Source organism: Mobula hypostoma, chromosome 30 (assembly GCF_963921235.1).
Source record: "Mobula hypostoma chromosome 30, sMobHyp1.1, whole genome shotgun sequence".
NCBI classification, from domain to species: Eukaryota; Metazoa; Chordata; class Chondrichthyes; order Myliobatiformes; family Myliobatidae; genus Mobula; species Mobula hypostoma.
The window spans coordinates 14,407,735-14,433,610 of NC_086126.1; the positions used below are offsets into that span (position 1 = coordinate 14,407,735).

Consider the following 25,876-nt stretch of genomic DNA (forward strand, 5'->3'; position numbering starts at 1 on the left):
GTCGGGATTGAACCCACTACCCATTGTGCTTCCATGCTGGGCCTAAAATAGGTGCCCAGAGCTGGCAGGGAGGGAGAGCAACCTTCAGGAACCCGTCCCCACTCCACCGCCCCCAGTCACGTCCATCCCTCCCTCGTCCAGTGAGAGCCCTTCCCCGTGTGGGCGGCCCACCACAGCATCCCAGTCCTGGAGAACGCTCCCCAAATCAGCCCACAACTCCCGCATCCCAGGACCTCCTCGCGGTCTCGCGCGCTCTCAGAGTGGGGGCGCGGAGACGATGAGCCCCCCCCCACCCCGCCAGACGTCTCGGGGCTAACTCCAGACCGCCCGCAGGTCACTCAGAACCCGCAGAACGTGCTGTCGCTACAGTGGCCGGAGATGGACTCCCTGACTTCGCACGAGTTGCAGCTGCTCTTTGACAACATGGCCTGTCACCTCAGGGCCCTGGCCAAGCAGAGAGATGACAACATGGAGGTAAGAACTGACACCCTGACCCCTCCCCTCCTCACCCCACCCATGGCGAGGAAGACTGGCCACAATGCAGTTGCCCAGTCACACTCCCATACCAGCCTGGTAGCATACGAAACGGGAGCAGGAGTCGGCCATCTGGCCCGTCCAGCCTGCTCCACCACTCAATAAGATCACGGCTGATCTGGCCATGAACTCATCTCCACCTACCTACAACCCTTAATTCCCCTACTGTGCAGCAATCTCTCCAACCTATTTACTGAGGCAGCCTCCACTGCTTCAATGGGCAGAGAATTCCACAGATTCATCACTCTCTGGGAAAAGCAGTTCCCCCTCATCGCCGTCCTAAATCTACTCCCCTGAATCTTGAGGCTCTGTCCCCTAGTTCTAGTCTCACCTACCAGTGGAAACAACTTTCCTGCCTCTATCTTATCTATCCCTTCCATAATTTTGTATGTTTCTATAAGATCTCCTCTCATTCTTCTGAATTCCAGTGAGTACAGTCCCAGGTGAGTCAATCTCTCCTCATAGTCTAACCCCCTCATCTCTGGAATTAACCTGGTGAACCTCCTCTGCACGGTCTCCAAAGCCAGTAGATCCTTCCTCAAGTGAGGAGACCAGAACTGCACGCAGTACTCCAGGTGCAGCCTCACCAGTACCCTGTACAGTTGCAGCATAACCTCCCTGCCCTTAGATTCAATCCCTCTAGCATTGAAGGCCGACATCCCATTTGCCCTCTTGACGGCCTGCGGTTCGCGGAGTACAGCGCCGGCCAGCGATCTCTAATTCGGGGTTCGATTCCCGCCACTGGCTGTGTGGTGTCTGTGTGTGCTCCCCGTGAGCACGCAGATTTCCTCTGGGTTCTCCAGCTTCCTCCCACGCTGCAAAGGCGTACGGGTTCGCGGTAGCACCGGAACTGCCGCCGTGGGACTTGCAGGCTGCCCCCGTCGCAATCTTCGCTGAGTTGCTTGATGGAAATGATGCCTTTCAATGGGCTTAACAGGTACATTTAACGTCAGAGAAGTATATGCAATATACGTCCTGAAATTCTTTTTCTTCACAAACATCCACAAAGACAGAGGAGTGCCCCAAAGAATGAATGACAGTTAAAACAATAGAACTTCAAAGAACCCCCTCCCACGCACAAGCAGCAGCAAAGCGACGACCCCCCTCCCCCACCAGCAAAGAAACATATGCATCCTCCACCGAGCACTCAAGTGTGAAGCAAAGCATCCATAAAGACACAGACTTGCAGTACTCCAAAGACTACTCGTTCACCCGGTATTCAACATACCACAGGCTCTCTCTCTCTCCCGAATAAGGGAGAAAGAGGTGTCTCTGTTCCACAGCGAGAGGGGAGACATAACAAACAGCTCGCTGATTTACGATGTTTAAAGTCTGTTACCGAGCTCTGTGCCCAAAGAACTCGGGTCTCTGGGCGCACAGCCAGCGGCCAGCTCGCTGCTTTCGATCTTCCGTGTACTCTCATGATGCATCAGATGGCAGCACCGACCTTGAATCCGCCCGCCTCCAGAGCCACGAAAATCCGGCACCCTGAAGGCGCGCTAGTCTCGTAGGCCACGTCCTTGGCGTATCGAAAAGCTGCCGATTGCGATTCTCTCTCTCTCTCTCTCTCTCTCTCTCTCACACACACACACACACACACACACACACACACACACACACACACACACACACACACACAGAGTCCGCAGCTCTCTGCGACTGGCTGCGCTGTCCGCTAGGGCGGTGAAGAAAGCCCATGACATAATTGCCTGTATTAATCACGGCATTAAACTCAAGGGCCAGGAAGTAACGGTGCAGCTTTACGAAACTCTGGCGAGGCCACATCTGGAGTTTTGCAATCACCCCTGGCCGCCCCTCTGCCGGGAAGGACGCGGAGGCTCTGCGCTGGGTGCAGGAGAGGTCCACCAGGATGCTGCCTGGATTAGAGAGCGTGGGCACGCACGAGGACAGGCCGGTGGACGCACACAACGCACACAAAGCGCTGGAGGCAGCCAGCAGATCAGGCTGCGTCCGCGGAGGGACGTGGACAGCCGGCGTTTCAGATCGAGACCCTTGGTCTGTCTCAGAGGCAATGAGAGACAAAACTATAGCGACATTTGAGGAATTAGTCTCTGTCTTTGCAGAAAACACCTGCCAAAAATGTTAGGGAAGCAAAGATTAAACTTGAATGAGGAACTGGGGGAAGTTGGTTTCAGTCAAAAAAAAAACACGAGATGTTTATGAGCCTGAAAGTTTGACACAGAAAAGCCGTTGACAGAAATCCCAGAGACTGAAACTTTCAAAAACAATGAGTGACACAATTCGAAATAGCCAGCAAACACTCAAAAACAGCCAGTAACGTGGTTCAAAATAGCGAGCAAACATTCAAAATCAGCATGAAAAGGTTGGGGGGGAGGAGGAGAAACGAGGGTAGAGGGAAGAGGAGAGAAGGAGGAAGGAACAAGAAAAGGGAAGACTGGGGGAGGAGGAGGTGAGAAAGAGGGAATAAGGAGGAAAAGGAAGAGGGGGAGGGGAGCAGGCGGTGATTGTCACAGCCTTTTCCCCCCAGAGTCGGGGGGGGGGGGAGTCTAAAACTAGAGGTGGAGCAGGGGATGGTTGTCACATCTTCTCCCCAAGGTGGGGGGAGTAAAACTGGAGGGAGGGAAGCAGGGGATGATGATCACAGCCTTTTACCCCAGGGTAGGGGGAGTCTAAAACTAGAGGGGATGCCTTTTAAGGTGAGAGGGGAATCGAGAGACACCGAGGGCGGTGGTGTACGGAGGGAGCTGCCGGGGAAATGGTGAAGGCGTTTATTGTGTTCGATATGAGGAGAGAGTGCAGAGCACACCGGGACACCAGCGTGCAGGCTATTCAGCTGAACTTTACTGACAACCCCGCTTGTACAGTGTGTGAACTCCTCCCACTGAGAGTGGATCATTAACTACCACTACGGGTATAATTGCAAAGTTGAAAAGCTATTTGGACAGGGGCATGGATCGGAAAGGTTTAAGGAGATGTGGGCCAAGCACAGGCAAAGGGGACTATCTCAGATTGGCATCTTGGTTGGCACGAGTGAGATGGACTAAGGATCCTATCTCCACTCTGTACACGTCTCCGAAGTATGTCATTGATCTGAGGAAATGGTTAGCGTTACGCTGTTACAGAACCAGCAACCCGGTTCGATTCCCTCCGCAGCCTGTAAGGAGTTTGTACTCTCTCCCCGTGACCATGCGGATTTCCTCCAGGTGCTCCGGTTTCCTCCCACAGTCCAACGACGTACCGGTCGGTAAGTCAGTACCGGCTTGCCTGCTGCTGTAGAGCTGCTGGGAAGATGCAGAGCTGTTTACGGCTGGTGTCCGTGCTCGGCTGGGCGTTGGCCTCTCCCTGCAGTGCTGCCCTCCTGTGTTCGAGCGGTGGAATGACAGGCTGGACGCCCTGTGTGTTCGTACACTGCCGGGAGACTGTACCATCGATTGCTGGACATTGTCGCTCAGGGTCGTAGACTATGTATATGTTTTTTTCCCCCAAGGGAGAAAACATTCTATTGTGAATCGTGTTACTTGCTATTTCTGAATGTTTGCTCACTATTTTGAATCGTGTTACTCGCTGTTTTTGAATGTTTTCTCGCTATTTTGAATCTTGTTACTCGCCATTTTTGAAGGTTTTCTCACTATTTTGAGTTGCGTGACTCGCTGATTTTGAAAGTTTGCTCGCTATTTTGAATCATGTTACTCGCCGTTTTTGAATGTTTGCTGGCTATTTTGCATTGTGTTACTCACCATTTTTGAAGGTTTTCCTGCTATTTTGAATTATGTTACTCGCTATTTTTGAATGTTTTCTCACTATTTTGAATGATGTTACTCTCTATTTTTGAATGTTTGCTCGCTATTTTGAATGTTTTACACCTTGGCCCCAGAGGAACGCAGTCTCGCTCAGTCCTACAGTGGTGCTAGGAAGTTTGGGAACCCTGTAGAATTTTCTTTATTAATTTAATTGGGTTCTCTTTAACCAGTTTTAGGACTTACGTGAAGATCTGATCACGTTTTAGGCCATCCTTATGCAGAAATAGAGAAAATTCTACAGGGTTCACAAACTCTCTAGCACTACTGTATGGTTGAATGACAATTAAACTTGACTTGATTTGATTTTAATTGGTCATGTGGCTGACGCGGACTTGTTAGGCCAAAAGGGTCTGTCGCCCCGCTGTATCTCAAATTAAAATAAAATAGAATAAAATAAATATCCTGGACGCTAAGAGAATCAGAAGGTATGTGACCATTTGAAGGGATCTATGGACTAGGAGCCCAAGTCTTTCTGTCTATCAGTGCTATTCATTCCCCTTGCTTCTGGCTTCATCCCTCTTTTCCAGTCCTGATGAAGGGTCTGGGGCCGAAACGTCGACCGTTCATCCCCCTCCATAGATGCTGCCCGACCTGCTGAGCTCCCCTGGCATTTCGTGTGCATTGCTCCGGGCTTCCGGCCCCTGCGGAATCTCTCGCGTTTGACCTCCGAAGTACGACGCCCTCGCACTCGTCCAGATGAAGCTCCCTCCGCGCCTTCTGGCGCATCGGGCGGCGACCTCGAAGTTTTTCTGGGTTTTTTTTAGCGTTTCTGTCTCTCTTACGAGGCCGACTCGCTAGCTCGACGCTGGAGCCGGCCCCGGATGGAAAGCCCGCAAGGAGGGGCCGGCCGGATTCGAGACCGGAGTCCGCCCCCACCCCCCTGAGGTCCACCACGTTTCCCTGGCCCTGCACTCAATCCATCCGTGACCTTTGACTGTGTCACCCCCCAACTCTTCGACATTTTCACCCCACCCATGTATAGATAACGCAGATTTAAAGATTAGCTTTATTTGTTACATGTTCCCAGAAAGTTTGAAATGTACAGTGGAAAGCGTCACTCACCTCAACGGCTAACGCAGTCTGAGGTTGTGCTGGCGGCAGCCCGTAAGTGTCACCACACGCTTGGCGCCAAGACGGCTGACACGGGTCACGGACAGGGCAGGACGGAGAGGAGGGTGTCCATTTCCCCCAGAGTCCCCCCTCCCCCCCCCAGTAGCAAAGGGGGAGGTCAGCGAGGGACGCAGCCGATCCTGATTGCCCGCGGTATCCGCGTTCCCTCGCGAAGGGGCGGTGCCGGGAGGAGGACGTGGGTGGTGAATCGGGGCCGTGGGCGCAGTCGTGCCTGCTGCAGCCCCACCCTGCCCCGCCCCGGGACTTCCACGCACAGCTCCCGATGTCAGTCCGGCACCCCGACTGTCCGACGGTGCGTGGTTGGGACGGTGCAGGTGCTCAGAGAATATACATTCCTCTCCCCCCCTCCTCCCCTTCCTTCTCGTCCTCCCTCTCCTCCATTTGACCTATGCCCCCCTTCCGTCTCTCTCCCTCCTCCTCCCACCTATACTTTCCCCTTCCCTCACCTATCACCCACCTCCCTGTTCTCCCTCCCTCCCTATCCCCCTTCCTCTCCCCTTCCCCTTCCTTCCCCCTTCCCCTCCTCCCCCTCCCCTCTCCCTCACCCCTTCCCCTCCTCCCCTCCCTACTCCCCATGCCACTCCTCCTCCCCCTTCCCATCCTCCCCTCCCCTCCCCTTCCCCTCCCCCCTCCCCTCTCCCTCACCCCCTCCCCCCTTCCCCTCCTCCCCTTCCTCTCCTCCCCCTTCCCATCCTCCCCTCCCCCTCCCTTTCCCCTCCTCCCCCCACCCTCTTCCCCTTCCCCCTTTCTTCACTCCATTTCCTTCCTCCCCCTCTCTTCCCCTCCCCCCTCTCCCCTTCCTCTCCTCCCCTGTCCCTCCCCCTTCTCCCTTCCTGTCTTCTCTCCCCTCTTCTTCTCCTCTTTCCTCTCCTCCCAGACCTATTCTCCCCTCCCTTGCCTTCTCCCCCTCCCCTCTCCCCTTCCCCTCACACCCCCTCTCCCCCTCCCCCTCCCTCTCCCACCCTCTTCCCCTTCCCCTTCTCTCCCTCTCCTCCCTCCACCTCTCTCTTTTCCCCTTCCCCTCCTCCCTCTCCCTTGCCTTCTCCCCCTCTCCTCCCCTCTTTCCCCTCTCCCCACTCTGCTCACACCATCTTCCCCTTCCCCTCTCCCTTCTCCCCCTTCCCCTGTCCCCTCTCCCCCATTCCCCCTCCCTTCCCCACCTCTCCACTGGAGCTTGTGGCAGGACAAAGGACCGTCCAGAAAATCCTGGCAATTCCGGACAAAGTTTCTCACCCTCTGCATGCCACCTTGGCTGAACAGAGGGGCACTTTCAGTAACAGCCTAAGAGCGCTATATGAGGTCACTCTTACCCTCGGCCATTAGGCTGTATAGTGAGTCAACCAATCACCGGGGAAGTGATGACCCCCTCCTGTTAGACTGTTTGAGGTAACTTATTTTTCATTCTTTCTTACTTCTCTTTTAATATTTGTATACCTGTACACTTGTAATGCTACTGTGACACTGAAATTTCCTTTTGGGATAAATAAAGTATCTGTCTTATCTATCTCCTCCTCACATCCTCCCTTCCCTACCCCCTCACACCCACCCTCCTCAAGCTCCTTCCTCAGACCCCCAGCTCCCACTCTCAGTGGGCCGGGACTTCACAGTGGGCGGGGCCTCTGTGGGCCAGCCTCCCTGTGGTAAAGCCACGCCCTCACAGTGGGCGGGGCCTCTCCGGGCCAGCCCCCTGTGGTAAAGCCACGCCCTCACAGTGGGCGGGGCCTCACTGGGCCAGCCTCCCCGTGGTAAAGCCACGCCCTCATGGTGGGCGGGGCATCTGTGGGCTGTCCTCTGTCAGAGCCGCACCCCCATGTAGGCGGGGCCTCTGTTGGGCCGTCCTTCCTGTGGGCGGAGCCCCTTACTCCCACCGTGGGGAGAGGAGCTTTGCGAAGGGGTGAGCCTTCTCTCACCAGGTGTGGCCTTCCCATCCACTGTGGGCTGAGGCCTCACTCCACCCCTCAAGGTCTGACTTGGCCTACTCGCTCCTCCCATCGTGCGAGGAGCCTGCGTCAGTGGACAGAGCCTTCATTCCCGTGGGTGGGGGCTACCCCAGCGGGTGAGACCCCTCCAGTTGGCAGAGCTTCCCTCAAAATGGGTGTGGAGTACCCTCTCCCCTCGCTGTGGGCCTCCCTCTCAGCAAGGTGAGCCCTCATTGTGGGCAGGACATCCCTCAGCGAGGAGACCCCACTTTGTGCTCAGGCCCGTCTAATCCGATCCCTTGGAGGGTGTGGGGATGAGGGAGCCCCCTTGCAAGCTCTCACTTCTCACTCGGGTATTGCATCTCTCTCTCTCTCTGTTGCTCCCCCGCTCCCCCCTCCCACAGCGGCTCTCTGAGCTGATACAGGAGCGGGAGCGGGGCCCGGGCGAGGCCTGGCCCCACGGGGCCCCACCCTCCATCCACGGGCCCGCGGACACCCCCCGGAACCTGACCGTCCAGCTCGCCGACTCCAGGGCCAAGCTGCGGCGCCTGCGCCAGGAGCTGTGAGTAGCGGGGGGGGGGTGGGGAGGCGGGGGTACGACCTAGACGCCACAGTGCAGGCCCCTCAGCCCATCTGAGCTAGCACGCTGAACGCGGGAACCTCAGCAGATCAGGAGGCATCTACGGAGACGAATAAGCAGTCGACGTTTTGGGCTGAGACGTTCTGAGGGAAGGCTTCGGCCTGTAACGTCGACTGAGGGAATAGCTAGAGGGGGTGGTGGGGGGCACGCTGGAATGATTGATCAGGTTAACTGCCTGGGTGGGGGGGTGGGAGGGAATCCTTAAGACGGCGTGAAGTTATAGCGCTTTCTAGAAGGGGGCTTGCTGTGCGGGTGGTATCCGCCGTGACTTTATTCCCCTTCCCTGTCCGCCTCTTCAGCCCCCCCACCCCGGGGTCAGCTACACGTCCTGCAGCGACCTCCTCCCGCCTTCCTGTCAGTCCGCGGCGGCTTCCGTACACCATGAGAGGACGCTGCACCGAAGCGGCCGGGGACGGCGGGCGTGGGGACGCGCTCTCCGATGGGCAGTGTGGACGGGACAGAGGAACGGAGGGGATTCCCAGGGGTGGGGTGGCAGGGTGGACGAGAGGGGGCTCCAGCTCATTTGAAAGCTGAGAATGCATTCAAGTCTCGTTGGACGGTAGTCCGCAGGGCTCTCGGCCCGAAACGCCGACTGTTTGCTCTTATCCACAGATGCTGCCTGGCCTGCTGAGTTCCTCCTGCATTTTGTGTGTGTGTGTTACAGACATCCCACCCTGCAAAAACTCATTTCCCGGAGGTAGCACCATCAATTTGCAGGAGACTCCCGGAACTTCCAGGAGAGGTGGGATGTCTGCAATAGAGTAGCTCCTTAGCAGCTAGCCAGCTAGTTTAAATAACGTTAGCTATGCTAATGAACGAATGACACCTGTTAAACTCACCTCAACATGTCTTTTACAGTCATTTAACCCACCATGGGCAACAGAAAAGTCACTGTTGCAAACAGAGCAGCGAGCAACACTGTCATTATTTTTGACCCCTATTAGTAGGGTTGCCAACTTTCTCACTCCCAAACAAGGGACAAAAGTAGCAGTCTAATACGGGACACTTGTGTTTACCCCGAGAAAGACTACCATGACCATGAAGCCTTGCGCGGGCACCTGTGTGCGCATGTGTGTACCTGCCGATCTTTTCCCCCACAAATCGGTTTTGCCTTAATCTTCCCGATTCTGTTAAGTGAAACTACACTGTACATACATTATATAGTCTGTGTATTTATCATATCATTCCTGCTTTTACTACATGTTAGTGTTATTTTAGGTTTTATGTGTTATTCCAGTGGTCTCCAACCACCGGGCCGCGGACCGGTACTGGGCCGCAAAGCATGTGCTACTGGGCCGTGAGGAAACGATATGAGTCAGCTGCACCTTTTCTCATTCCCTGTCACGCGCTGTTGAACTTGAACATAGGGTTGCCAATTGTCCGGTATCAGCCGGGACATCCCGTACATTGGGCTAAATTGGTTTGTCCCAAACGGGACCTCCCTTGTCCCGTATTTCCTCCGCTAAGGTAGAGCGTTCCTATGAAACCTTTCGTGCCAAAATGGCATGAAGCGAAGAGGCAATCACCATTAATTTATACGGGAAAAATTTTTGAGTGTTCCCAGACCCAAAAAATAACCTAACAAATCATACCAAATAACACATAAAACTGAAAATAAATAACACTAACATATAGTAAGAGCAGGAATGATATGATAAATACACAGCCTATATAAAGTAGAAATGATGTATGTACAGTATAGTCGGGAAGATGGCAAAACAGTCAGAAAAAGAAATTGGCAAGTCACGCATGCCCACACAGGTGCCCGCGCAAGGCTTCATGGTCATGGTAGTCTTTCCTGGGGTAAAGTATCCTGGGATTTGACTGATAGTTTTGAACCTTATTTGGGAGTGAGAAAGTTGGCAACCCTAACTGTAAAAGACATGTTGAGGTGAGTTTATCCCTACTTGAACACCCCCCCCTCCCCCCCGGTCCACAAGAATATTGTCAATATTAAACCGGTCCACGGTGCAAAAAGGGTTGGGGACCCCTGTGTTATTTGGTATGATTTGTTAGATTGTTTTTTGGGTCTGGGAACGCTCAAAAATTTTTCCCATATAAATTAATGGTAATTGCTTCTTCGCTTTACGCCATTTCGGCTTACGAACGGTTTCATAGGAACACTCTACCTTAGCAGGGGAAATACGGGACAAGGGCGGTCCCGTATGAGACAAACCAATTTAGCCCGATATACAGGATGTCCCGGCTAATATGGGACAGTTGGCAACCCTACCTATTAGGCAGGGGTACACTTTAGGGTAGTCTGGGGTGACGCACGTTTTATATTTTCTTGTTTTGGAATACTCTGCCATGCCGCACTCTCTCGTGCTCTCTCGCTCGCTCTTTCTCAAAAAAATCGATTTCCGGGATATTGTATATAATTTGCGGGCGTCAGGGAGCCACTATCAATATGCGGGAGACTCTCGGAACTTCCGGGAGAGGTGTGATGTCTGGTGTTGCTTTGGTTAGCAGGCAGACTCAATGGGGAGGGAGGGGGGTGGCTGAACGGCAGGTCCCAGCCCCCGTTTCTTTCCTCCTCCGCGTGTGTGAGACTGAGGACCGTCTCTCTGTGGATTTAGGGAGGAGAAGGGCGAGAAACTCCAGGACTGCAAGCAGGAGCTGCAGGAGCTTCAGATGGAATTCAAGACTCTGCAGAAGCAGGTACCGGCCCTCGGGGGAGATTTGCACACGGTCCCTTGCCTGTCATGGCGTTTGTGATTCGGACACGCTCCCTTCAGCTGTGTTGATTGACAGCCCTTCGGCCCGCCCACTCTGTGCAACACCTTAATTCTCAGGCTGGCCCATCAACCACTCATTTCACACCCCTCACCCACACATGGGGGAGAGGGGGCAATTAGCTCACCGATACCACCATCCCCCACGGGTACAGGAGCAGACTGATGGGACTGGAAGTATGCAGACACTGAGAACGTGAACTCCACACGCACACACCACAAGTGCGAAGGTTAGATTCGAACCCCAGTCTCCAGGGTTAGGAGGCAGCAGCCCGACCCACTCAGCCACAGAATCAGATGACTTTGCTCAGTCTGAGGTGGGATAAATTCCACCCGATTTCTTTGTCGAGGAGGTTCACTGAAGGGCGGCTGATCTAGTGATCATCAACTCTCGGTTCTGTTTTTGAGTTAATCATGAGTTTGAAATTAAGACTGCACTTAAAATTGGGATTTGGTGAGCACCCCTGGGTGCATGGGGTCAGACACAGAGTAAAACACTTTCCAAACCATCCCATCACACACTCCCGGGGTCAGACACGGGGTGAAGCTCCCTCCACACCGTCCCAATCACACACTCCCGGGGTCAGACACAGAGTGAATCTCCCTCCACACTGTCCCATCGCACTCTCCCGGGGTCAGACACAGAGTGAAGCTCCCTCCACACTGTCCCATCACACACTCCCGGGGTCAGACACAGAGTGAATCTCCCTCCGCACCGTCCCATCACACACTCCCGGGGTCAGACACAGAGTGAAGCTCCCTCCACACCGTCCCACCACACACTCCCGGGGTCAGACACAGAGTGAAGCTCCCTCCACACCGTCCCATCACACACTCCCGGGGTCAGACACAGAGTGAAACTCCCTCCACACCGTCCCATCACACACTCCCGGGGTCAGACACAGAGTGAAGCCACCAGTCTCAGTGACCGTCCCCTGCTTCCTCCCGCCCCCCCGCAGAACCGCGAGCTGGTGCTAGAGGCCCGGACGGCGCAGACCTACAGGGACGAGGTGGACGTGCTGCGGGAGAAGGCCACCCGTGTGGACCGGCTGCAGCACGAGGTGAAAGCCTACAAGGAACGGCTGAACAGCATCGAGTTCTACCGCGGGAAGGCTGAGGTACCTCTCCGTGCTGGGGCGCGGCAGCGAGGGCAGTTGGGTGGGCAAGCGGGACTGGGGGAAGGGTGTAATCCCCTCTCGCCCCCAGCGTTTGGTCCGATCTGCACCCCTCCCCCCCGGGCCATTCCCAGTCTGTGGAATCCTACTGTGCTCCGCCTGGTGATAGCCGATCCTGACCCTTAACCTGCCTTCCGTAGGGCACCTCAACGGTTCGATTTAACGTCAGAGAATGTATACGGTGTGTGTGTGGCGCGTGGCCAAGTGGTTAGGACGTTGGACTAGCGATCTGAAGGTCGTGAGTTCGAGCCCCAGCCGAGGCAGCGTGTTGTGTCCTTGAGCAAGGCACCTAACCACACATTGCTCCAGTCCATCCAGCTGAAAATGGGTACCGGCAAAATACTGGGGGTTAACCTCCTATCCAGGGGGGGGGGGAGTCTCGTACTCTCAGTCGCTTCACACCACGGAAACCAGCATAAGCACTGGCCTGATGAGCCTATAAGTCTTGGGACAGACTTTAACTTTTTACTTTAGTGTGTATGCTATACAACCTGAAATTCTTACTCTTCACAGACAGCCGTGAACAAGAAGCCCCATAGAATGAATGGCGGAAACATCAGAACCCCAAAGATCCCCCTCCCCTACTTGTGCCATTGGAAGCATCGACACCCTTCCCAAACCGGACAATCAACAGCAAACCACGCGCCCCCCCCCCGCCCACCGCCAAAGAGAGCTGGATGTAGAGTCCATCAAAAATGACAGTCCCCAACCCAGCACGTCGGTATCTCAGGCTAGGCTCGCTCTCATGAGTAACCCAGCCCCGATACGAGGGGTGATTGATAAGTTCATGGCCTAAGGTAGAAGGAGATGAGTTATACAGCTCTCGTTACATGCATGTGCAGTTCAACTCTGAGTGATTATGTAGAAAGTTTGAAGTTAATAACTCATCGCCTACTTTAGGCCGCGAACTTATCAATCACCCCTGCTGTGGACCACTTTCTGGAGATCCAAGGTCCGTGTGAGCTGGCTGGTGGCGTAGTGGCATCAGCGCTGGACTTTGGGGCGGAAGCTCCCGAGTTCGAATCCAGCCGGCTCCCTGGCACGCTTTCCATCCGTGCTGGATTGACGGTTGAGCGTTGAGCTAGCGACTTGACCTTGTAAAAAAGAAATTGCCTGTTACATCAAAAGCCCATTCTCTCTCGTGAGTTGAAAGGCGATTTCTCTTCTCTCTCTTTCTCAAGATCCGTATTAAAGGAGGAGACGATGTTGAAAAACAAATGTGCTCGGGTTTTCTAAAATTGACTCCTTCTACCTTAGGCCACGAGCTCCTTGTAATAACAAGAGCAGTAGACCACCAGCTCCTTGTCCCAATGTTACTCTCTTCCGCGTCACTTCTCCGAGCCACTCCCCCCCACACCCCGACTGGAGGATCAATGGGCTCTCACCATCCAGAGAGAGAGAGAGAGAGAGAGATTTCACCATCTGCTCCCGTGGGTTCACGTGACCCTGATCGGAGAGAGGCTAAGCAGATGCTACACCTTGCTCAAGGGTGACCAGCAGGCTAGCGGACGGAAGCAGCGTCTCACACCTCCTTTGGTAGAGACGTATATCCACCCCAATTTCTTGCCCAAGGGTGCAGTGCTGGGCCCCCTGATGCATCCAGCTCTCCTTGGAGTGGCCTGCTCGGTTCCCTCGCTCCCTTCCCCCCCCGGGTCTCCTCTCAGCCCAGCGAGCAGGCGTAACGTGCCTTCCCTGCGTGACCTTCTCCCCAAAGTCTCCGCCCCGGCGTCAAGCAGACAGGGCAGCTGTCCTGACGACTGGGCTAGGCCTGAGGCGTCGACCGTCCACGACCTCCCCACAGATGGCGCCCGACCTGCTGGGCTCCTCCCAGCCCCTCCTACGTTGTAGGACAGATGGGCATCTCGGCCGGTACGGCGGGGGGTGGAATTGGGCCAAAGGGCCTGTTTCCTCACCCTGTGGCTCTAAACTTACCCCCCCCCACACACACACACAGCGGCAAGCCTGTCCTTTCCTGTGAAGGGAAGTGGAGCCGTACTTGGGGGTAGCGGGCATGGGGGGGGGGATCTTGCTGTGCGCCCAACAGTCATGGCAGCCCCCCCCCACCCCCAGCAGGACGGCAGCTCCTGGGAGGCAGGACGGTCACCGGGGTGGGGGAGGGTTGACGGACAGCGGCGTAGGGAGGTTTCTAACGTGTGTGTGTCTCTCTCCCCCACCACCCCCACCCCGCGCCGTTGCCTCTGGCAGGAGGAGAGAGAGTACAATCAGGCGCTGCTGGAGACCAAGTCCCTGCTGGAGGAGCAGCTGGAAGCCGCCCGTGCCCGCTGCGACAAGCTGCACCAGGCAGAGATGGAGAACCTGATGCTGCGGTCAGCCCTGCGCGACCTGGAGACGGTAAGAACGCAGAACGTACACTGCCGGATAGAGAACAGAGAGCAGCACAGGCCCTTCGGCCCGCAATGTTGTGCTGACTATTTAACCGACTCTAAAATCAGTCTAACCCTTCCCCTCTACACATCATCATTATGCACTGTGTCATATGACATCATTGTATCATGTAATATGACATCATTATGGGCTGTGTCATATGACTTCATTGTGGGCTGTGTCATATGACATCATCTTTATGTGCCGTGTCGTATGACATCATCATTATGTGTCATGTGACATGGGTGACCATCGTCTCTCCATGATTGTTCTTGGCAAATTTTACCATAGAACTGGTTTGCCATTGTGTCCTTCTGGGCAGTGACTTCACAAGACCAGTGATGCCCCCCCCAAGCCACTATCAATACTCTTCAGAGTTTGTCCGCCTGTCGTCAGTGGTTGCATAATCAGGGCTTGTGACTGCACCGGCTGCTCGTACGACCATCCACCACCTGTGCCCACGGCTTCACGTGACCCTGTTCAGGGAGAGGCTAAGCAAGTGTGACACCTTGCCCAAGAGTGACCTGCAGACTAGCGGAGGGACGGAGTGCCTCACACCTCCTCTGGTAGCAATGTATCTCCACCCACCCCACCCGCCCTCCTTATTGGCCCTCCATTTTTCTTTCACCCATCTAGGAGTCTCTTAAATTCCCCTGATGTCTCTGCTCCTACCACCACCCCTGGGAGGGAGTTCCACGTACCCACCACTCTCTGTGTAAAAAAAAAAGACCTCTCTGACACCTCCCATATCCCGTCCCCCCCAACCACCTTAAAATTACAACCCCTCGTGTTAGCCATCTCCGCCCTGGGAAAAAGTCGGGTTGTCCGCTCGATCCAGGCCTCTTATCAATGAGCCGCACCACCCAGAAACCCACCTACTTAACACGAGGACAATCTACACTGACCAACTAACCCAACAACTGTTTGGTCTTTGGGCTGTGGGGAGAAACTGGAGCCCCCGGAGGAAACCCACGCGGTTCGCAGGGAGAACGTACAAACTCCTCACTCAACTCAGAGCTCCAGAGCAGCCCCGACCTGTGATAGTGTCACGGTAACCGCTACGCCCTCTTGTACGCCTCCCGCCCTCCTCTGCTCCTGAGGGAAAAGTCCTGGCTCCCTTGGCCGATCTTCATAAGGCGTGCTCTCCAATCCCGGTAAATCTCCTCGGCAGCCTCTCTGGAGCTTCCACGTCCTTCCCATAATGAGGCGACAGAACTCCAAGTGTGGCCCTAGCCGGGGTTTTATAGAGCTGCAACATTATCTCACGGCTCTCGAACTCAATTCCCACCGAGTAAAGGGCAACAGACCAAAGGCCTTCATAACCGCCCTGTCAGCTTGCACATCAACTTTGAGGGAACTCTGAAGTTGGAGACCAAGATCTCTCTGTTCCTCCGCACTGTACTCTGAATATGTCCGGGGGGGGCGGGGTGTGGCATAGTGGTCAGCACGACGGTTTACAGTGCAGGCGACCCGGGTTCGATTCCTGTCACTGCCTGTGGGGAGTTTGTACGTTCTCCCCGTGACCGCGTGGGTTTCCCCCAGGTGCTCCGGTTTCCTCCCACGCAGTCTAACGACGTACCGGTTGGGAGGTTAATCAGTCACTGTAAATCGTCCTGTGACTTGGCTGGGGTTAAATCGGCGGTTTGCCGGGCAGCGGGTTCCACACCCAATCGCAATCTATAAATAACGGGGGGCAGAATTGTCTGCAATACTCCTGGTGTGGCCTAACAGAGCTTTTAAAAAGCTGGGACATAACCTCCTGGCCTTTGAACTCAACGCCCCGCCTGTTAAAGGCAAAGGAGCCTTCTCGACCACCTTATCGATCCGTGCAGCCGCTTTCAGGGCGCGATGAACTTGGACCCTCTGCCCAGCAACACTGTTACTGTCTTGCCCTTAACAGCAAACCTTGAGTCCAAGGAAGCTCGCGGACCAGTCCGATATTGTCGGATCGCGCCTCAAGCATATTTGCTGTATCAGTAGTTGAGGCTTTGTCAGGCACTGGTGAGGCCTCAGCTTGAGTTTTGGGCCCCTCATCTAAGAAAAGATGTGCTGGCATTGGAGAGGGTCCAGAGGAGGTTCACGATGATGATTCCGGGAATGAAACGGTTATCATACAAGGGATGTGTGATGGCTCTGGGTCTGTACTCGCTGGAATTCAGAAGGATGAGGGGGGATCTCATTGAAACCTTTCAGATGTTGAAAGGCCTAGACAGAGTAGATGTGGAAAGGATGCTTCCCACGGTGGGAGAGTCTAGGACAAGAGGGCGCAGATTCAGGATAGAGGGGCGCCCTTTCAAAACAGAGTGCGGAGAAATTTCTTTAGCCAGAGGGTGGTGAATTTGTGGAATTTGTTGCCACGTGCAGTGGTGGAGGCCAGCTTATTGGGTGTATTTAAGGCAGAGATTGATGAGTTCTTGATTGGACACGGCATCAAAGGTTACGGGGAGAAGGCCGGGAACTGGGGTTGAGGAGGAGATAAAAAAAAAAGATTAGCCATGATTGAATGGTGGAGCAGACTCGATGGGCCGGATGGCCTAATTCTGCTCCAATGGCTCATGGTCTTGTGGATAGTTGCCTCATCAGAGCCAGCTCCCGTGGCGTTAATTTTGGGTGTCTGCGATCTCTGTCATCAGGAGCTTTTGGAGCCCCCTGGTCTGAACATCTGAATCTGGTTTATTATCACCAGCACATGTGGTGAAATTTGTTAACTTTGTGGCAGCAGTACAATGCAATACATGATGATAGAGGGAAGGCTGTGAATATCAGTGGGAATATTTATTAAATAGTTAAATTAAATAGTGAAAAGGAAGGTAATGAGGCAGTGTTCACGGGTTCAATGTCCATTCAGAAATCAGATGGCAGAGGGGAAGAAGCTTCTCCTGGGCTCTCTCCCCTTGTAGGTTTAAACCTGAAAGGAAATATTGTCAGACTCTAAATACTGAAGGAGACAATGTCATTGTGATGATTGAGACTGTGTTGAGTCATAGATTGTTACCGTTGCTCTTAAGGGTGTGAAAAACGTGCGGCACTTTGAGTTTACCGAGAGGGTCCCGAGAAGAAAGCCTGCTTGTCGTGACGAATGAGGATTCTCGTCTCAGCCGCTTCGGTGCCTCGCCGATGACTCAGATCACAGTCACAACAGGAGCACAATGTTGTGCCAACGTGTTAGCCTCCCCCGCCGTCAATCCAACCCTTCCCTCCCACGCAGCCCGAAACCCCGTGCACCTGCTGAGGAGTCTCTTTGATGCCTCTCGTGCGTTCCGCTCGGAGTCGCAGGGGAGCACGGCACAGAAACAGGCCCTTCGGCCCACCGAGTCCGTGCCGGACCACTTAAACTTCCCACTCCCATCCACCTGCACCGGGACCACCCCGACCGTCCACGTCCTATCCAAACTTCTCTTAAACGTTGAAACTGAGCTCACGTCCACCTCTTGTGCTGGCAGCTCGTTCCACACTCCCACCACCCTCCGAGTGAAGAAGTTTCCCCTCATGTTCCCCTTAAACTTTTCACCTTTCACCCTTAACCCATGACCTCTGGGTGCAGTCCCGCCCAAACTCAGCAGAAAAAGCCTGCTTGCATTTACCCTCATAATTTTGTATGCCTCTGTCAAATCTCCTCTCAATCTTCTACGTTCCAAGGAATAAAGTCCTAACCTGTTCAACCTTTCCTTATAACTCAGGTCCTCCAGACCCAGCAACATCCTTGTAAATTTTCTCTGTACTCGTTCAACCTTATTTACATCTTTCCTGTAGGCCAAAACTGCACACAATACTCCAAATTAGGCCTCACCAACGTCTGATACAACTTCAACATAACGGGGCCCGCAGGGTGCAGTGGCGGCTGGAGCCACGCCCTTCCCGCCGCGGTGCGTAAGGGGGTTTGTGCATTCTCCCTGCGACCGCGCGGGTTCCCTGCGGGGGTTCCTGGGTTGCTAGGGACGTACCGGAGAGCGTTAGCGAGTTGCGGGGAAGGCCAGACGCGGGCCGCCACTTGCGGTTTGATTTGGCGCGCTTCGCTGCGCACGTGACAGATGTCCCCACTGGCCGTTACCCCACCGGCGTTTGGGGTAGCGATGAAGTTCCTCCATCTCTGGCGGGGTTCGGGGCTTCCCTCCTCGTGCCAGTAGCTTCCTCTCGGTTTTCGCTACCGTCAGTCACGCAAGTCCCGGGTGGAGACTCAGGAATACCGTCACACTCAGATGTAGGAGGATTCTTCATTGCTGTTTCTGTAACAGTTTTGTCTGACCAGTCAGGGTTGTTGGTCCTGAGCTGAACCAGCAAACCTGGAGGACCAGTGGACCACTCTTAGTCTGACCTCTACCCTTTGACCCTGTTCGGCATGAGTGACCCTACCTAGAGCCAAAGCACAAAGCCCTGACCCCAGCCAGCAGGGCTCTCCGGGTCATTAAGGCAGGCGAGGTTCCAAACCCTACGACAAGGTTGTGGTCCTCTTGGAGGTATCTGTGTCACATATAGCTAAACTTTATAATCTTTCCGTTGTCTTTTATGTGATGATGACGAGCCGACTCTAATGAGGAGGGGTGTATTTCACCGGAGACTGTCCTCTGTGCCAGAAGGTCCCTAAATGGTTTAAGTGTTGTCATGGACCGGGGTCCAGTGCGAAGCTTTTCTCGGCGTTCCATCCAGGCAGGTCAAAGTTCAAAGTACATTTACTACGCCTCTTGACCTTCAGCTTCTTACAGGCTGCCACAAAACCAAGAAACCCAAAGGAACCCAGTTTTCTATAAAGAAAAAAGTGGACTGTCAAACTCCCAGTGTGCAGGGGGACAAAAAAGAACCAAATCGTGCAGACATAAGGCAAACGGAACCGACATCCACTGACACGGGGCCTCAGGTCAGCGCAGAGCCGAGTTAACGTCGCGGGGCAGTGAACTGGCCCGGCCCTCGGCTGAGGCCCTGAGGCCCTGACCTCTTCAATCCGGCCCGGCGCATAAACCATCACCCGAACACTGGGTTCTGTTGCTTCGTTGGGCTCCGGGGCCTCGATCAATTCCGCGTGGAAGTACAGAAGGAAAAACAGGGAGCAGATTATAGTGTTAGAGTGAGAGAGAAAGTGCGATGCAGGCAGACAAAATGCGAGGGTCACGGGGAGGCCGATTGGGAGATAGAGGGTCCATCTTCAGCCAACGAGCGGACCATTCAGGAGTCTGACAGAAGCCGCAGAGGGTTGTTCACTCAGCCAGCTCCCTCATGGGCGCTAGCCTCCCTACCATCGAGGACATCTTCAAAGCACGGTGCCTCAGAAAGGCAGCGTCCATCATTAAGGACCCCCATCACCCAGGACATGTTCTCTTCTCATTGCCACCATCAGGAGGGAGGTACAGGAGCCTGAAGACACACACTCAACGATTCAGGAACAGCTTCTTCCCCTCTGCCATCCGATTTCCGAATGGACATTGAAACGGTGAACACTACCTCACGACTTTTCGCTCTGCTTATTTAATGATATACCCTATGTAATGTCTACGTTTTGGGACACAGCAAACTTCACCGCCTGTCGGCGATGATCAAGCTGCTTCTGAATCAGAACGCAGAATGGAGCGTCACAGTAAAGGAGAAAGTGCAACACAGGCAGGCAGACAGAAAGGCGCAGGTCACCTTCAACATACGAGAGATCCCTTCAAGAATCTGGTAACAGCGGGGTAGGATCTGTCCTTGGGACAGGTGGGACGTGCTTTCGGGCTTTCGTACCTTCTGCCTGATGGGAGAGGAGAGGGAATGTCCGTGGCGGGTGGGCTCTGATTCTGCTGTCTGCTTCACTGAGGCTCCAGTATTTCACTGAGATATTTATTCAAACCTTCAACCACCCCACCACCTCCACGATTTAACCCAGTAACCTAATCACGGGACAATTTACAATCACCAATTAACCTGCCGGCCTTTGGACTGTGGGAGGAAATGGGAGCACCCGGGGGAAACCCAAGCTGTCATGGGGAGAACGGACAGGCAGTGCCGGGAATCGAACCCAGGTCGTCTGTACTGTAAACCGTTGTGCTAACCACTACGCTACTGGGTCACCCCGGATTATAATCGTCACATGTACGGAGATATTGTGAAAGGCTGTCCAGACAGTTAATTGAACTAGTTAAAAGTGCCCAGAATGTCAACTCGAGTAACGTTGGGAACTGTCGGGCACCGGTTTCACAGCAGACCTTCCCCCCTCTTTCAGGAGCGGGAGAATGACAGGCAAAGGATCGAGGAGCTCCTGGACATCAACCTCAGCCTCAAGGCCGAGGTGAACGAGAGACTGGACAAGGCAGCGGAAACAACATGGACAGCAGGGCCACTCTCCGAGGAGCTCGCGCACGGGGAAGGTAAGGGGGGGGTCTGACGTATGGCTGGATACCGTCCTGTCACACACTCCCGGGGTCAGACACAGAGTGAAGCTCCCTCCACACCGTCCCATCACACACTCCCGGGGTCAGACGCAGAGTGAAACTCCCTCCGCACCGTCCCATCACAAACTCCCGGGGTCGGACACAGAGTGAAACTCCCTCCGCACCGTCCCATCACAAACTCCCGGGGTCGGACACAGAGTGAAACTCCCTCCGCACCGTCCCATCACAAACTCCCGGGGTCGGACACAGAGTGAATCTCCCTCCGCACCGTCCCATCACACACTCCCGGGGTCGGACACAGAGTGAATCTCCCTCCGCACCGTCCCATCACACACTCCCGGGGTCGGACACAGAGTGAATCTCCCTCCGCACCGTCCCATCACACACTCCCGGGGTCGGACACAGAGTGAATCTCCCTCCGCACCGTCCCATCACACACTCCCGGGGTCGGACACAGAGTGAATCTCCCTCCGCACCGTCCCATCACACACTCCCGGGGTCGGACACAGAGTGAAGCTCCCTCCGCACCGTCCCATCACACACTCCCGGGGTCGGACACAGAGTGAAGCTCCCTCCGCACCGTCCCATCACACACTCCCGGGGTCGGACACAGAGTGAAGCTCCCTCCGCACCGTCCCATCACACACTCCCGGGGTCGGACACAGAGTGAATCTCCCTCCACACCGTCCCGATAGCTGGTGTTAGTCGTGGTCGACAAGATGAACCCCTTCTCCTGGTTTGCCGAGTCCCCTCATGAAGCCAGTTGGGAGGGGGTGGTGAAGATTTTTCAGAGGGGTGGGGTTGTAGGGGAGATACAGAGGGAGGAGAGTGGAGGTCTGGGAGAGGAGGAGGAGGAAAGGGCGATGACAGGGGTTTGGCACCGACGGGACGGCGCGGGCACAGCGGCCGCCAATCAGGTGTCCTGTCCACGCCGCAGGTACCGCGAAGCCCCTCAGCGAGGAGGTGGGCGAGGCGGCCACACGGCAGCTGGTGCAGCTGGAGCGGGAGAACCAGGAGCTGCGGCGCAGGCACGAGGAGCTGCGGCAGAGCTTCAGGGCTGCTGACATCAGCAGCAGCGCCAGGATTGCCGGCCTGGAGCAGGAGCGGCAGCAACTGCAGACGGCGGTAAGGGGAGAGCGGGAGCCGCGGGGGTGGTGCGGGGAGACACACACACAGACACACTGCCCCTCACTCTGTTTCGCTCCCTCTGCAGCTGGAAAGACTCCAATCCCAGCTGGATTCCGAGAAGGAGGGCGTGCGGGACGCGGAGCTGCACAACTCCGAACTACTGGCGGAGAAATCGCGGCTTGAGGAGTGTCTGCGGACGCTGCGGGAGGACTGGAACCGTGAGGTATCGGGACACACCTTGAGACAATAGACAATAGGTGCAGGAGTAGGCCATTCGGCCCTTCGAGCCAGCACCGCCATTCACTGTGATCATGGCTGATCATCCACTATCAGTATCCAGTTCCTGCCTTCTCCCCATAACCTTTGATTCCGCTATCTTTAAGAGCTCTATCCATCTCTTTCTTGAAAGCATCCAGAGACTTGGCCTCCACTGCCTTCTGACGCAGAGCGTTCCATATATCCACCACCCTCTGGGTGAAAAAGTTTTTCCTCAACTCCATTCTAAATGGCCTACCGCTTATTCTTAAACTGTGGCCTCTGGTTCTGGACTCGCCCCTCAGCGGGAACATGTTTCCTGCCTCCAGCGTGTCCAATCCCTTAATAATCTTAACTGTTTCAATCAGATCCCCCCTCATCCTTCTAAATTCCAGAGTATACAAGCCCAGTCACTCCAATCTTTCAGCATATGACAGACCTGGGAATTAACCTCGTGAACCGACGCTGCACTCTCAATAGCAAGAATGTCCTTCCTCAAATTTGGAGACCAAAACTGTACACAGTACTCCAGGTGGGGTCTCACCAGGATGGGTGGGCAACGGGTGCTTGGGGCCCATCACCCATCCAATCCGTCAGTCTCCTCCGCGGCAAATCAGGGGCTCGAACTCCCGTTGGATCGTGAAACTTTTGCAATCTAATGGTTCGAGAATAATGCACAAAACTGGCTGATTAAGTGTTGGAGGGAAGAGGAGATGGGAGAACAAATGAGAAAGTAGCCGTGGTCTTCTCGTATTCAGAACAAAAAAATCCAGAGATAATGCAAATATTCATAAAAATATGGCAGAGGCATTTTAAGTTTAAGGGAAATGCAACAACTCACTTTTATTGACAAACCAACACAGAACTTAGCAGGCGGTAAAAGTACTTTACATAATTACATCATCGCGTCAGACCATCGTCCTTAAAGTGAAACCCCCAACTCAACGTCGGTTGTTGAGAATTATGTACACTTCCGCCAATTGCATCACCTTCCAATAACATTAAACTTTAAAATATCCCGATTCAAATCCTGCTAAGACGTTTGTAGACAAGTACCCAAGCAGCTCCTCCATAATTATTGGGAAATTCGCTGAATAATCACGCATGTATTTAGATGATTACATAAAAGTACAAGCAAGCAGAGGAGAGTTAAACAAGAAAGGATGAGAGAGAGGAAAAGTTTAAGGGGAAGATGTGGGGGGGGAATCTTCTTCACTCAGAGGGTACCGTTTAGCTAGGTCTTCTAATATACCTTAATGATACTTCTCCCTTATTCCCATCTGTTTGGTTAATCAGACTATTTACCCTTTTTGAGGCTTCTTCCCCCCATGACGGGCATTTCCTGTTTTCCCCTGTTGTCAGAACATCCCTCATCATAAATACACCTCCTACCATAAAACACACACACACGCACGCACACACACATACAGGCTTCTTGTAAGCCTCAGTCCAAGCCAGCACAGCACTCTGGGGGTGACGCAGGTTCCAATTTGTCATGTCACGTTTCACATAAGTCGCAAATTCACAGAGGCTTCAGGGCTACGGACGCACTTCCGCGGCCGCGAGGGTGGGGGACGAGCTGCCGGCGCAGGTTGTGCACGTGGGCTCGACTTCAACGCTCGAGAGATTTGAGTAGGTGCATGGATGGGAGGGGTATGGAGGGATATGGTCCCGGTGAAGGTCGATGGTTCAGCAGGGACTAGATGGGCCGAAGGTCCCGTTTCTGTACCGTACTTTTCTATGACTCTGTAAGAGGGCACCCTAATCAAACGCTCCAGCAGACTCGATGAGCTGAACGGCCTACTTCTGCTCCTGTAGCTTATGATATCCACAGTGAACGTCAGGGTCGGAGGGAGCATTGAACAAGCCTCGGGTTCCATAAAGGTGGGCAATGTGGTGAAGAGGTCGTGTGGGATCCTTTAGCAAAAATAAGCAGCCTGCTGAGAAACTCAGTGGGTCGGGCAGCGTCTGTGCAGGGAAGGGGACTGGTGACATTTTGTGTTGAGAGCCCCTCATCCGGACCGAAAGATCAGAATCGGGTTTATCATCCCTGCTGTGAAATTTGTAATTTTTTTGTGGCATAAAGCATTACCGTTTGAAGTATTTCACCCCCAACGCCGCCCTCACCCCCCCCCCGAGTGACAGCTGCCATTTCTGACCACCCCATTTCCCTGTCCCCCCCCCCCCACAGGTCCAGGAGCTGAGGCTGGAGATCACTCGCCTAGCACCGTCCTCGGCCCTCCAGGGGCAGCGACCCCAGCCCGGATCCGAGGCCGCACCTGGCGGCCAACCGCAGGGGCGGAGCGGGCCGCCATCGCCGCCGAGCCGGCCAGAGCTGGAGGATCCGGGGGAGAAGCGCGAGGGGCCGGAGCGGGAGAAGGCGCGGCCCGGCCTGGGCGGGGACCCAAGCCCGGGCCTGGAGCTGCCGAAGGTGGAGGCGGCCCCTGAGGGTCGGCGGGAGCCGCAGGCGGAGGAAGGCCGCAGGCTGCGCTGGGCCCCGGAGGGGGAGGGGCCACGCGACCCCGGCGGGGCGCCGGAGGGCCCGAAGAAAGAGGAGGAGGGGGGCTGGCAGCTGCCGAGGGGCCCGGAGGAAGTGATGCAGGACTGGAGAACCAGGACTGCAGCGAGGCCCCTGAGGGTCTGGAGGAGGAAAGCTGCAGGCATTGTACGGCCCCGGAGGAGGAGACCCGGGACCACAGTGAGGCCACAAGGGAGGTGGCAGTGGTGGAGAACCAGGACTGTGGCAAGGCCCCAGAGAGTTATTGTGGGCCAGAGGAGAAGGAGGAGGAGGGCCACAGGCTGACCAGGGTCCTGGAGACTCACCAGACCGAGGAGGAGGAGGAGGCCCGACAAGCCCTAGAGGCAGAGAGGGCAGAGCTGGCGAGGGAGAGGGAACAGCTGCGGAAGAAGGCAGGCTCCCTCCGGGCTTCGCTAGCCCGCTCCCAGGAGCTGGAGTCGGCCTGCCAGGCGCTGCGGGCCGAGGCCCGGCGGCAGGCCCGGGCCCTGGAGCGGGCCGAGGGCCGCGTCTCCGAGCTGGAGCGGGAGGCCGAGGCGGCCGAGGCGGAGGCACAGCGGAGGCAGAGGGAGGCCGAGGAGGGCTGGGCGGCGGCCCGGCGCCTGGAGCAGGAGAAGGAGGTGCTGGGCGAGGCCTCGGCCCAGGCCGAGAAGGAGAAGCGGCAGCTGGAGAAGGAGGCACGGCGCCTGAGGCAGCAGGCCGGTGTGCTGGAGGCCTCGCTGGACGAGCAGAACGCCCGCATCCTCCGGCTGGAGCAGGAAAACCGGCGACTGGTGGCCGAGGCCGGCCGGGTTGGCGAACTGCTCGGCAGCCTGGCCGAGCTGGAGGCCGAGAGCGCAGGGCTGGCACGGCGGCTGGCGACCGAGCAGGGACAGCTGGCCTCGGTGCGAGAGGTAAGGAGGCTGAGGCCCATGGTGGGGATCTCTGATGATGGACGCTGCGTTCCTACGACGGCGTTTCATGTAGATGTGCTCAATGGTTGGGAGGGCTTTACCCGTGATTGACAGGGCCAGGGTCCTGTCATTGGCAAGTCTGGAACTTGAGGCCTAGTGTTTGTGGTCCTGTCACTGGAGAGTCTGGAGCTCGAGGCCTACTGTTCAGATCCACCACCTTTTGTTGGGTTTTCCGTTCAAGGTGTTTCCATACCAGGCCAGTCAATACACTCCCCACTACACATCTACAGAAGTTTGTCAAAGTTTTTGCATATGGGCACCTATACACGCATGAAGTATGTTCGTTAGTGTGTGTATGCGTGTACCCATCTGTGTGTGTATCCACGTCCCTGTGGAGGTCACGACTCACACTTAGCCGAATCTTA

At 55.2% G+C, this 25,876-nt stretch overlaps 1 protein-coding gene across 1 annotated transcript in view; it reads left to right on the forward strand.

Annotated features, from left to right (window-relative positions):
- Positions 1-25,876, forward strand: part of LOC134339633 (girdin-like) — a 93,561-nt gene that overhangs the window by 39,345 nt on the left and 28,340 nt on the right. The window contains 10 exon segments of the mRNA XM_063036313.1: positions 334-474; positions 7,771-7,928; positions 10,586-10,667; positions 11,701-11,859; positions 14,122-14,268; positions 20,492-20,636; positions 21,598-21,785; positions 21,874-22,011; positions 24,235-24,640; positions 24,643-25,451. Of these exon segments, the coding sequence (XP_062892383.1) occupies positions 334-474; positions 7,771-7,928; positions 10,586-10,667; positions 11,701-11,859; positions 14,122-14,268; positions 20,492-20,636; positions 21,598-21,785; positions 21,874-22,011; positions 24,235-24,640; positions 24,643-25,451 (2,373 nt within the window).